Source organism: Vicugna pacos, chromosome 12, assembly GCF_048564905.1.
Source record: "Vicugna pacos chromosome 12, VicPac4, whole genome shotgun sequence".
Taxonomy (NCBI): Eukaryota; Metazoa; Chordata; class Mammalia; order Artiodactyla; family Camelidae; genus Vicugna; species Vicugna pacos.
In genome coordinates this window covers 60,554,068-60,567,733 of record NC_132998.1, presented here as the reverse complement: position 1 = coordinate 60,567,733, position 13,666 = coordinate 60,554,068, and the positions used below count along the sequence as shown (strand labels likewise).

The 13,666-nt window shown below is 35.1% G+C and overlaps 1 protein-coding gene across 2 annotated transcripts in view; it reads right to left on the bottom strand.

The window, feature by feature from the left end:
• The window catches only part of WBP2NL (WBP2 N-terminal like), a 33,349-nt gene that overhangs the window by 1,966 nt on the left and 17,717 nt on the right, over window positions 1-13,666 (bottom strand). For both annotated transcript variants that reach the window (XM_072973615.1, XM_072973616.1), the window contains exon 6: window positions 5,126-5,588. In XM_072973615.1, the coding sequence (XP_072829716.1) occupies window positions 5,191-5,588 (398 nt within the window). In that variant the 3' untranslated portion in view covers window positions 5,126-5,190. The remainder of the gene's footprint in view (window positions 1-5,125; window positions 5,589-13,666) is intronic.

The window sequence follows — 13,666 nt, the reverse complement described above, 5'->3', positions numbered from 1 at the left end:
CCTGTAGTTGATCGCACTCCCAACTGAGAAAGGAGTTTCCTTCCATCTTTCCTTTCCTTTTTTCATCCTGTTTTTCAGAGATCCCACCCAGTGTTAGAGAACCCAATGAGGAAGGCCAGGGACCTGATTTCATAACCTTATTAATCATATCTTTTATTTTCTGTATTCTGATACTTTGACATCTGTGCCCTTGATAACCCTGGAGGGACTTCCCTCCCGAGGTTACCCAATTTCTAGAGATGGTAAACAACTCACCTGTGAGTGTGCCTCTCACATATAAGCAACCAATCCAGGGCCATTCCCCCAACTACCTCTTTTATCAGGCTCCACCTGCTCTAATCATCCCAGCGCCAGGTAGCAGGCAACCAGGGACAGCGTCTGTGCCCAGTTGTAAAACTGCTTACCCTGCCTCACCTGTGCCTTCCCAAGGAAACCACAACAAAGACTACGGCCCAAAGAAGATGTGGCATATATACACAATGGAATACTACTCGGCTGTAAAAAAGAATGAAATAATGCCATTTGTAGCAAGATGCATGGACCTAGACATTATCATATAAGTGAAAATGGTCAGAAAGAGAAAGACAAATACCATAGGATATCACTTATATGTAGAATCTAAAATATGACACAAATGAATTTATTTACAAAAACAGACTCACAATCATAGAAAACAAACTTATGGTTACCATGGGGAAAAGGGGGAGGGAGGAATAAATTGTGAGTCTGGGACTAGCAGATACAAACTACTATATATAGAATAGATAAGCAAGGTCCTGTTGTATAACATAGGTTACTATATTCAATATCCTATAATGAACCATAATGGAAAAGAATATAAAAAAGAATATGTGTATATGTGTGTGTATGTGTTTGTGTGTGTGTGTGTGTATAAACTGAATCACTTTGCTGTACACCAGAAACTAACATAATGCTGCAAATCAGCTATACTTCAATAAAGAAAAATAAAAAGACTATGGCCAAGTTTCCTCCAGTCCCTGGTACTTTGTTGTGTAGCTCTGTAGCATGGCATGCCCCCACCTTGGGATCTGTAGATACAGATGACCCTTGAGCAACATGGGAGTTAGGGGCACCGACCCCCGTGCAGTCAAAATTCCACATATAACTTTTGACTCCCCCAAAATTTGACCACAAGTAGCCTTCTGTTGACCAGAAGCCTTATGGATGACAGAAACAGTCAATTAACACATGTTTTGTATATGATATATATTATATAATGTATTCTTACAATAAAGCAAACTAGAGAAAGGAAAATGTTATTAAGAAAATCATAATGGAGAGTATACATATACAGTATATATATGTATTTACTGAAAAAAGCCATATATAAGTGGACCTATGCAGCTCAAACCTATGTTGTTCAAGGGTCAACTGTATAACAAATGATTTCTTTCAATGGCAGTTGTCTCCTGATCTGTTGGCCTCATTATACCTAAATAATAAAATAATAAAATGTGAAATAAATAATGAAATATGTATTAAAATAACAACCAGAAATCTTTTTCTCTAGATCCTTCAGAAGAGCGGCAGAGCGAAGCAAATAATCACTAACCACAATTTCCCCTCTTGCCCTACAGCGCTGAATAGTAAATTCCTAGAAGACAGGGATGCAACTTTAAACAATTTTGTCTCCCCTCCACAGCACTAGGAATAATGCCTTACACCAAATAATGGCCCAGTGGTCCTCAGAGAACTCAGAGTTCAGGGCAGAAATAGACATGTAAACTAGCAATGACAGTTACTGTGTAAATGCTCTCATGGAGGTGTGCACAGAATAGGGAGGGACAGAGGAAGAATTAACAGCTGAATTTGGGAAGCTGAGGCAGGTTTCACAGAGGGGTGGGTTGGGCCTTAACAGATGAATAGGACTCTGCTAAGCAGCCAAAGTGTGCGCAGCACAGGAGCAGGGAGAGGGGTGGGTAGAAAGCATTCTTCCACAGACATGGGGAAAGAGGAAAGCAAGGCCCATCTGGTAACTCCCTCTAAACCCAGGAGAAAATCATCACCTCTCTCTGAGGCTGAGGAGGAAATCATCCCTTCTTTTTTTTCACAACTCAAAAATCTATGCTTTCACTAGGGCACTCAAAGATTTGTTGAATGACTATTTAGACTTTAAGCACAATTTAACAACTGTGTTCAATATCAGTAGCTCTTATTAATACTCAATTCAATCAATATTCTATTTTGTTATTAATAATAAATGCTAATTACTAAATATTATACAAACTTTTAAAATATTGGCTACTAAACACGTATCTAGACTAACCAAACTGCTGGTGAAATCTATAACCCCTTTTCCTTAGACAGAATCCCTTCTTCTTCAGCTATTTAGGAACCTTCCAAAAAAAATTTGTTCTCCAGCATGGTTGACTGTAACCCACCATCTCCCCTCCACTAAGGGAAAAAACAAACAAAAAAACCCTTTTCACATAACACCCTTTAACATCTCTCTGACTTCCTTAGGAAAGGCTGTCCTTGAGAACACAGAAGCATCTGATTTCCTAAGTGTTACAATGAGAATCAATTAATAACTAATCTGTTTTAATCAAATAATCCAAAAAATTGTCTCATTTCAATGAAGTAAAGGAGACATTACAAAATATTTGTAAGCTCTATTTAACAGAGAAGTTAACAATGTTGTTAGTGATAGCAAAAACCTGCAAACAACTCAAATATCTTAAACAGGGACTGAGAAAATATGTAATGGTGTGACCATGTCAGAATATTATATAGCCACTAACGATACTGATGAAGAATTCTTAAAAACCTATGAAACTCATCAAACTGTATACATTAAATATACGCAGTTTTTAACATATCAATTATATCTTAATAAAGCTGTTTTTTTTTAAAAATAAAAATGTTTGTAAAATGTCAGCTGAAACACTATATATAGCATATTCTCAACTACATACAAATATGCATAGAAAAAAATGTTTTGATTTAAAGGTCTTCTGTGTCTGGCAATATTGTGGACTAGAGCTCCTGAAACTCTTCTGCTATAAAATATTTAAAAAGAACTGATACAATACTTTTTAAGGCCTCACTTTCATGTATCTTAATAAACCTGAAAGAAAGTAATGAAGGGCCAGTGAAATTAGGAACTTGGACAGACTGGGAGAACATGAGCTCTTAAGAGGCTGAAAAGCTTGGAGTACTCTAGAATACTCTAGAATGATGTTCTCAGCAGGGATGGCATTATGCCCCCAAGGGCGATTAGGAAGTAAGTGGGGGCATTTCTGGTTATTGAAACTGGAGCCCAAGGTTGGCATTTAATGGGTAAGGGGTCAAGGATGCTAGATATCCTGAAAGGCAGAGGGCAGCTCCCCACAGCAAAGAACCATCCTACACGCCCCCTCCTCATGACTTTCAAATGAATGTCTGGCCACTGATGTAGGTGGAACACATGCTTATATTCATTTGAGTCTAGCCCCTAACTGTTTTATGTGATTTTAATACACACAGAACTTTTCAGGAATTTAACCACTGTGTAAATCAAGGGAAAAACCGAACTTTGCCTTACTGAGAAATTTGTCAAAGATTGTATATCATTTTGGAAAATGACACTGCTGATGGCAGTGCCACCATGGTATTCAACTCACCAATACAACATACACGTACCAGGTGGCATTTTTAGTGTTTACAACTATAGTGAATCTATGTTGGGATGAGCGCTTGATTACTTCATTCCAGTATGGTGGAATCTGAGCATTTATATGTATGTTAAAATACTTAAAATTTTACTACCAAACTGCTTTTCTAGTATTTCTTCTTTATATCACATTTATGGTGTTGTATCGATTCTGGTTGAAATGGTGCAGAATCATGTGCAATAGTTTACAGATTTCATTCCAACGAAGTAAAGGAGACATTACAAAATATTTGTTACAAAAGGGGGCATTCAGTCTGATGGAACTGAAAATCACTGTAGTGTATACTACTTACAACTTACTTTTCTCACTTAACAATAAGACATAAAAATTTTTGTTTATGTAGCATGGATGCACCATAGTTTATTTAACTATTTACTATTAATGGACATCTAAGTTGCATCTAAATTTGGTGCTGTTAGAAACAATGGATGTGATGAAATCTTCCCATGTGCATCTTTGTGTACAAGTATTTCTCAGAGATAGATATTGAGAAGTGAAACAGCTAAATCAACAGTAGACATAGTTTAACTTTTAAAAGGTACTGCCAAACTTCTTTCTAAAAAGGCATCTCAACTTACACTCTCATCAAAATGCATAAAAATAATCTTTTCCTCACATCCTCCCAACAATTGAGTTTTCCAATCTTTTTACTATTTGTAAATCTTTACAGGTAAAAATTATTTCTCATTTCATGTTGCATTTCTCTAACACTAGTCAAGTTAAACAAACATCTTTTCAAATGTTTCTTGGCCTATTGCCTCAGGTAATTGGAAATTCATATCTTTTGTCCATTTTTTCTTTTGAGTTGATTTGTAGGAATTCTTCATATAGTCTGACTATAAATTATTTGTTTAACACATATGTTGGAAATTAGTTTCTCCTACTCTTTTGCCTATCTTTTAACTTTGGTCATACAGAAGGTTGATATATTTTGATATAGTCAAGTTTATCATTGTTTTCCTTTATTGCTTCATTGTTTTTGGTCTTCTTAAATGAGGCTTTCCCTATCTCTATAATCATTTTCAATGGCTGTATAATATTCCATTGTGTGGATGTACAATTAATGAAATTCTCTCTCCCTATTGAAAACTTAAGTTGTTCCATCCCTTCACTATAAATAATGCTATGAAAAACAACTAAGCATTCAACTTGATATTTTTAACACATATCTTAGTGCCTAGCACAATGAGCATACTGTTTCTTGAGTGGGGGAGGGGAAAATGCAGGACTCTTTTTTCACACTCACATTCAAGGTATGTTAAAAAATGCAGCCCAATGTCAACCAAGTGATTGAAGAATTAAGTCTACAATTCTACTTCTCCTTAGCACATCCAATCAAAAGTTGACTCTGCCTCTAAAATGCAGGCATAGAAGTAAAGCTTCATCTTCCCTCTAAGATTGCCCTTCCAAAGAGTGGGACAATTACTTGAGACAGAACTTTAACCACATACCTGAGTCTACCTTCTTATCCTGACTTCAGTTTTGGGGTGCCCTTTGCTTGGTGAGTCTTCAAGGTTTACTTCTTCAAAGGTGGTAAATGGGCCTGAGAAGAGGTAGAGGGAAGAGAAGCCTCAAGCTGAGCTGCCATAGATTTGTGAGAAGCAGCTCTATTTTCAGCCGGTGGAGTTTCATGTGCTGGAAGTGTGGCTTCATTTCCAGCTGGGGGAGCTCCATATCCTGCAGGTGAAGCTTCATATGTCACAGGTGGGGCTCCATATTCCACAGGCGGGGCTCCATATTCTGCAGGTGGGGCTCCATATCCTGCAGGTAGGGCTCCATATCCCACAGGTGGGGGTCTATATCCGCCAGGTGGGGGTCCATATCCCACAGGTGGGGGTCCATATCCCACAGGTGGGGCTCCATGTCCCCCAGGCGGGGCTCCATATGCTGTTGGTGGGGGTCCATGGATCACAACTGGGTATGTTAAGAAGAAAAAGAAAACCAGTTACTCATTTTTTAGAGTGGACAAGGAATAAGTAAGAAAGAGGTAGGAGATAAAAAGCAATGCTGAAGCAAACTGACACAGGAAGAGAATTCAGGCAGAGCAATGCTAAAGCCAGATCCTTCGGCTATCAATAGTTGAAGGCTCAGCCCTCCCAAAAATACAGCCCCACTCAAAAACACAGCCCCCCCCCAAATAATTGAAGGCTTTATCATTTCCTACTGTGGAGGGATTCAAATCAACAAGAAAACAATCCTATAGTTGTATCTCTACATTTCATGTAGTTGTGCACAGATATGTACTTTACTTAATAACGTTTGTTTTGATTATAAAAAAAGTAATACATATCCAATGAGGAATATGTATTTCGAAAATAGAGAAGAGATGAATTTTTTTAAAGTCACCTATAATTTCATCATCAAAGACAAAAACAGTATTTTGGTGTATTTCTCTGTAGGATCTCTGTTAATATTTTTTACACAATCATGATTATAAAACCACACAATTTTTAAAAAAAAATCTGGCTCTTTCTTCTTGACGTTATAAGAAATTTCTCCTTTTTCTCATTTTTTAAAAATTGAAGTATAGTTGATCTACAATCTGTCAGGTATATAGCAAGGTGATTCAGTTATACATATACATATAAATCTATTATTTTCAGATTCTTTTCCATTATAGGTCATTATAAGATATTGAATATTGTTCCCTGTGCTATACAGAAGGCCCTTGCTGGCTATCTATTTTATATAACTTAATCCCAGACTCCTAATTTTTCCCTCCCCCTCTTTCCCCTTTGGTAACCAGAAGTTTGTTTTCTGTGTTTGTGAGTCTATTTCTGTTTTGTACATAAGTTCATTTGTATCTTTTTTTTATTCCACATATACGTGATATTGTATAATATCTGTCTTTCTGTCTGACTTACTTCACTTAGTATGATAACAGAAATTTCTTTATATTATTAGTATATTTCATAAGTTGAAAGCTGGACAATATATTTTTTAGATTTTTAAAATTTATTTGTGTTGAAGTACAGTCAATTTACAACATTGTGTTAACTTCTGGTGTACACACAGTGTAAAAGCTGGACAATGTTTTATCATACACATAAGCACCACTTAATTCCCTGATTGTAGGAGGGCATGTTGTTTCCAACTTTCCAAGTAATATTATAGTAAATGGGTTTTATTTATTTCTGTGGCTATATTGCCAAAATGATTTAACTGTGTCAAGGTGAATGGACAACTGTCAAGCTATTATTCTGTAATCCATATTTATGCTTAAGCTATCTAGAAAAAAAATTAAAAGAATTGTCTTAAATATGCTCCAAGATCTAGAGGAAAATGTGGAGAAAGTCAAGAAAATGATAATATGAACAAAATAGAAATAACAATAAAGACATAGAATACCTAACAAAAAACCAAAAATAAAAATCTGGAGCTGAAAAATACAATAACTGAAACAAAAAATCACTAGAAGGATTCAAATTCAGATTTGAATAAGTAGAATAAAGAATCACTAAACTTGGATATAGGACAATGGAAATTGTTGAGACTGAGGAATAGAAAGAAAAAAGATTGAAGAAAAGTGAACAGAGCATAAGAGACTAGTGGGACACTACCAAGCAGACCAACATACACATTGTGGAATTTTCAGAAAAAGAAGAAAGAGAGAAAGATGTAGAGAAAATATTCGAAGAAATAATGGCTGAAAACTCCCCAAATTTGATGAAATACATGATTATAAACATCCAAGAAGTTCAATAACCTCCAAGTAAGATTAACTCAAAAAGATCCACACTGAGACACATTATGATCAAACTTTCAAAAGCCAAAGATAAAGACAGAACTTGAAAGCAGGAAGAGAGAAGTGAATCATCACATATAAGGGATTCTCAATAAGATAATCGCAGATTTCTCATCAGAAACATTGGAGACCAGAAACAAACTGTCAAATAAGAATCCTATATCTGGCTAAACTCTTTTTAGAGTGAGAAAGAAATTAAGATGTTCCCAGATAAACAAAAGCTGAGGGAGTTCATTATCACCAGACTTGCCCTGCAAGAAATGCTTAAGGGAGTCCTACAGGGTGAAAGGAAAGAACACTAGACATTAATTTGAAGCCATATAAAGAAATAAAGATCTCAATAAAGGTAAATCCTTGAACAATTATAAAAGCTAATATTATAACAATGGCTTGTAATTCCATTTTTGCTTTCTACATAATTTAAGAGACTAAAGCATTTAAGAGAATTATTAGACTGGGGGCACATGATGTATAAAGATGTAATTTTGTGACATCAGCTGAAAGAGGTGAAGACGGAAGGGCTGTAAAGGTGCAGAGTATTTGTATGTTATTGAACTTAAGATGGTAAAAATTCAAATTACTGTTATGACTTTAGAATGTTAAGTGTAACCCTCATGATGACCACCAAGAAAATAGCTATAAAATATAAACAAAAGGAAATGAGAAAGGACTTTAAACTTTTCACTATTAAAAAATCAACTAAACACAGAGAGTAAATGCACAAAATATGGAACAAAAAAGCTATAAGGTGTATAGAAATTAAACAGCAAAATAACAGAAGTAAGGCCCCCATCATCAGTAATTACTTTAAATGTAAATGGATTAAATTCCCCAATCAAAACAGAGATTCACAGAATAGATAAAAACTCATGAATTCAACTACATGCTGTGTATATAAAAGACTTATTCTAGATACAAAGACACAAATAAATTTAAAGTAAAAGGTCGGGAAGAGATATTTCATGTAAATAGTAACCAAACAAGAGCAAGAATGGCCATGCTAATATCAGACAAACAGACTTTACGTCAAAAAGATTATGAGACAAAGAAGGAAATTACATATTAATAAAATGTCCAATTCAGCAAAAGGATATAACAATTATAAAATTTACACACTTAATGACAGACTATCAAATATATGAAGCAAAAACTGACAGAATTGAAGGGAGAAATAGACAGTTCTACGATAACAGTTGGAGACATCAATATCCCATACTCACAATAATGGATAAAACCAAATATGAGATAAATAAGGAAGTAGAGGACTCAAAAAAAAAACACAACAAACCAACTGGATCTAACAGACATATATAGGACACTCTACCCAACAACAACAGAATACATGTTCCTCTCAAGTAAACATGGGACATTTTCCAGGACAGACCAGATATTAGGCAACAAATTAAGTCTGGGTAGATTTTTAAAGATAGATACCATACAAAGTAGCTTCTGTGACCACAAAGGGATGAATTTCCAAATCAACAACAGCAGTAAAACCAGAAAATTCACAAATTTGTGGAAATTAAACACCACATTCTTAAACCACCAATGGATCAAAGAAGAAATCATAAGGGAAATAAGAAAATACTTACAGACAAATGAAAGTGAGAACACAACATACCAAAACTTACAGGATGCAGCAAAAGAGATGCTAGGGAGGTGGGGGATTTATAGCTAAAAACACACTAAAAAACAAGAATAATAATAAATCAACAACTTAACTTAAAAACTTAAAGAACTAAAAAAAGAAGAACAAACTAAACCTGAAGCCAGCAGAAGGAAGAAATAAAAAAGATTACAACATAGATAAATGAAAAAGATAATAGGAAAACAACAGAGAATATCAGTGAAACCAAAAACTGCTTCTTTGAAAAGATCAACAAAGTTGAGAAAACTTTTAGGCTGACCAAGAAAAAAACCAGAAAACTCAAATTATTAAAATCAGAAAAGGAAGTTGGTACATTACTACTGATTCTACAGAAGTAAGGATTATAATAGACTACTACGAACAACTGTATGTCAACAGATTGGATAACCTAGAAGAAATGGATAAATTCTTAGAAACACAAAACCTATAACCCCAAATTGTGAAGAAATGGAAAATCTGCATAGACTTAGTAAGAAGATTGAATCATTAAAAAAGGAAAAAGAAAAGAAAGTCTCCCAACAAAGAAAAGACCTGGACCTGATACTTTCAATGGTGAAGTCTACCAAACATTTAAAGAACTAGCACCAAGCCTTCTCAAATTTTTCCAAAAAATTGAAGATGAGGGAACACTTCCTAACACTTCATCCTATTGACTATTATGAATAATGCTGCTATGAACATGGCGTACAAATGTCTTTTAGACCCTGCTTTCAATTCTTTTGGTATACACCCCAAAGTGGAATTGCTGGGTCATTTAAAATTCTTCAGGAACCTCCATACGGTTTTTCACAGTGGCTGTCCCATCATACATTCCCACCAACAGCACACAAGCATTCCAATTTCTCCACATCCTTGCCAACATTTGTTGTTTTGTATTTTTTGATAGTAGCTATTCTAATGGGGGAGAAATGAAAACATATGTTAACATAAAAACCTTGTACATGAATTTTTACAGTAGCTTTATTCATAACCAAAACCTGGAACCAACTCAGATATCACTGCACTGCTGAATGGTTCAATAAATTGTACATCCATAGCATGAAATATTACTCAACTATAAGAAGGGATAAATTATTGATACATGCAACAAGCTGCATGAATCTTGAGAGAATTATGTCAAGTGAAAAAAGTCTATTCCAAAATCTTACATACTGTATGATTCCATTTATATAACATGATTTAAATGGCAAAACTATAGAAATGGAGAACAGATTGGTGGTTGCCATGGGTTAAAGAGGAGGAGGGTGTGGGAGGGAAGTAGGTGTATCAGTAAAACGACAACATGAAAGATCCTTATGGTGATGTAAATGTTCTGCATTTTCATTGTATCCATGTCAATATCCTATCTGCAAAATGTTACCAGTGGGAGAACTAGGTTAAAAGGTATAAATAATATCTCAGTATTATTTCCTAGAACTGTATGTGAATCTACAATTATCTCAAAGTAAAAAGTTTAATTTTTAAAAAAAGCTATAGTTACAGCAATAAACAATCCAAAAAGGATATTAAGAGAACAATTCCACTTGCAATAGCATCCAAAAGAATTTTTAAAACTAGGAATAAATGTGAAGTGAAAGAACTGAAAGACTTGTACACTGAAAGCTACAAAACATTACTGAAATAAACTGAAGAAGACTTCAATAAAGACTTCCTATGTTCGTGGATTAGAACAGTTAAGATAACAATTCACCCCCAAACTGATATACAAATTCAATGCAGTCCCTATCAAAATTCTAACAGTCTTTTTGCAGAAACGTAAAAGCTGATTCTCAAATTCATATGGAACTACAAGGGACCATGGATAGCCAAAACAATATTGAAATCACAAAATAGGAAGACTTACACTTCCCTATTCTGAAACTTACTACAAAGTTACAGTAATCAAAACCATGTAGCATTGGCATAAGAATAGACTTATATACCAATGGGAATAGACCTGAGAGTCTAAAAGCAGAAATAAACCTAAACATCTATAACCAATTAATTCTCAACAAGGATGCCAAGGCTATTCAATGGGGAAATAATGTCTTCAACAAATGATGCTGGGACAACTGGATAACCACATGGAAAAGAATGAAGTTGGACCCAAACCTTACTCCATATTAAAAAATTAATTCATAATGAATGAATAACTGAAAGATAAGAGCCAAAATTATAAAACTCTTAGATGAGAACATAGGGGTAGATTTTTGTGACACTGGACTTGGCAATGGATTCTTAATTTGACACCAAAAGCATAAATAACAAGAGAAAAAAATAGATACATTCAACAAAATTAAAACTTTTATGCATCTACCAGTATTATCAAGAATATGAAAGATGACCTACAGAATGGGAAACATACTTGCAAATCCCATATCTGATAAGGGTTTAATATCCAGGATAATATACCAATATCACTGATGAACATAGACGCCAAAATCCTCACCAAAATATTAGCAAATAGAATCCAACAACACATAAAAAAGATTATACATCATAACCAAGTGGGGTTCATCCCAGGGACACAAGGGTGGTTCAACACATGCAAATCAATCAATGTAATACATCACATCAACAAGAGAAAGGACAAAAAATACATGATCATCTCAATAGATGCAGAAAAAGCATTTGATAAAATTCAACACCCATTTATGATAAAAACTCTCGCCAAAGTGGGTACAGAGGGAACACATTTCAACATAATAAAAGCTATATGTGACAAACCTACAGCCAGCATAGTACTCAATGGTGAAAAACTCAAAAGCTTCCCACTAAAATCTGGGACAAGACAAGGATGCCCACTATCACCACTTCTATTCAACATAGTCCTGGAAGTCCTAGCCACAGCAATCAGACAAGAGAGAGAAATAAAAGGGATCCAAATTGGAAAAGAAGAGGTAAAAGTGTCACTATATGCCGACGACATGTTACTATATATAGAAAATCCTAAAAGGTCCACACAAAAACTGCTAGAGCTGATCGAAGAATTCAGCAAGGTAGCAGGTTACAAGATTAATGTTCAAAAATCAGTTGCATTTCTTCACACTAACGATGAATCAACAGAAAAAGAAAGTAAAGAAACAATTCCCTTTAAAATAGCACCCAAAGTAATAAAATACCTAGGAATAAATCTAACCAAGGAGGTGAAAGAATTATACACAGAAAACTATAAACCACTGATGAAGGAAATTAAAGAAGACTTTAAAAAATGGAAAGATATCCCATGCTCTTGGATTGGAAGAATCAATATTGTTAAAATGGTCACACTGCCCAAGACAATCTACAGATTTACTGCAATCCCTATCCAATTACCAAGGACATATTTCACAGAACTAGAACAAATCATAATGAAATTTATATGGAACCATCAAAGACCTATAATTGCCAAAGCATTACTGAAGAGAAAGAAAGAGGCTGGAGGAATAACTCTCCCAGACTTCAGACAATACTATAGAGCTACAGTCATCAAGACAGCATGGTACTGGTACAAAAATAGACATATAGACCAATGGAACAGAATAGAGAGCCCAGAAATGAACCCAAAAACTTTTGGTCAACTAATCTTTGACAAAGGAGGCAAGAATATACAATGGAATAAAGACAGTCTCTTCAGCAAATGGTGTTGGGAAAACTGGACAGCAGCATATAAAACAATGAAGCTAGAACACTCCCTTACACCATACACAAAAATCAACTCAAAATGGATCAAAGACTTAAACATAAGACAAGATACAATAAACCTCCTAGAGGAAAATATAGGCAAAACATTATCTGACATACATCTCAAAAATTTTCTCCTAGAAGAAATAAAAGCAAAAATAAACAAATGGGACCTAATGAAACTTACAAGCTTCTGCACAGCAAAGGAAACCATAAGTAAAACAAAAAGACAACCTACGGAATGGGAGAAAATTTTTGCAAATGAAACCGACAAAGGCTTGATCTCCAGAATATATAAGCAGCTCATACGACTTAGTAAGAAAAAAACAAACAACCCAATCCAAAAATGGGAAGAGACCTAAACAAGCAATTCTCCAAGGAAGACATACAAATGATCAATAGACACTTGAAAAAATGCTCAATATCACTAATTATCAGAGAAATGCAAATCAAAACTACAATGAGGTATCACTTCACACCAGTCAGAATGGCCATCATTCAAAAGTCCACAAATGACAAATGCTGGAGAGGCTGTGGAGAAAAGGGAACCCTCCTACACTGCTGGTGGAAATGCAGTTTGGTGCAGCCACTGTGGAAAACAGTATGGAGATTCCTCAAAAGACTAGGAATAGACTTACCATATGACCCAGGAATCCCGCTCCTAAGCTTATATCCAGAAGGAACCCTACTTCAAGATGACACCTACACTCCAGTGTTCATAGCAGCATTATTTGCAATAGCCAAGACATGGAAACAGCCTAAATGTCCATCAACAGATGACTGGATAAAGAAGAGGTGATATATTTATACAATGGAATACTACTCAGCCATAAAAACTGACAACATAATGCCATTTGCAGCAACATGGATGCTCCTGGAGAATGCCATTCTAAGTGAAGTAAGCCAGAAACAGAAAGAAAAATACCATATGAGATTGCTCATATGTGGAATCTAAAA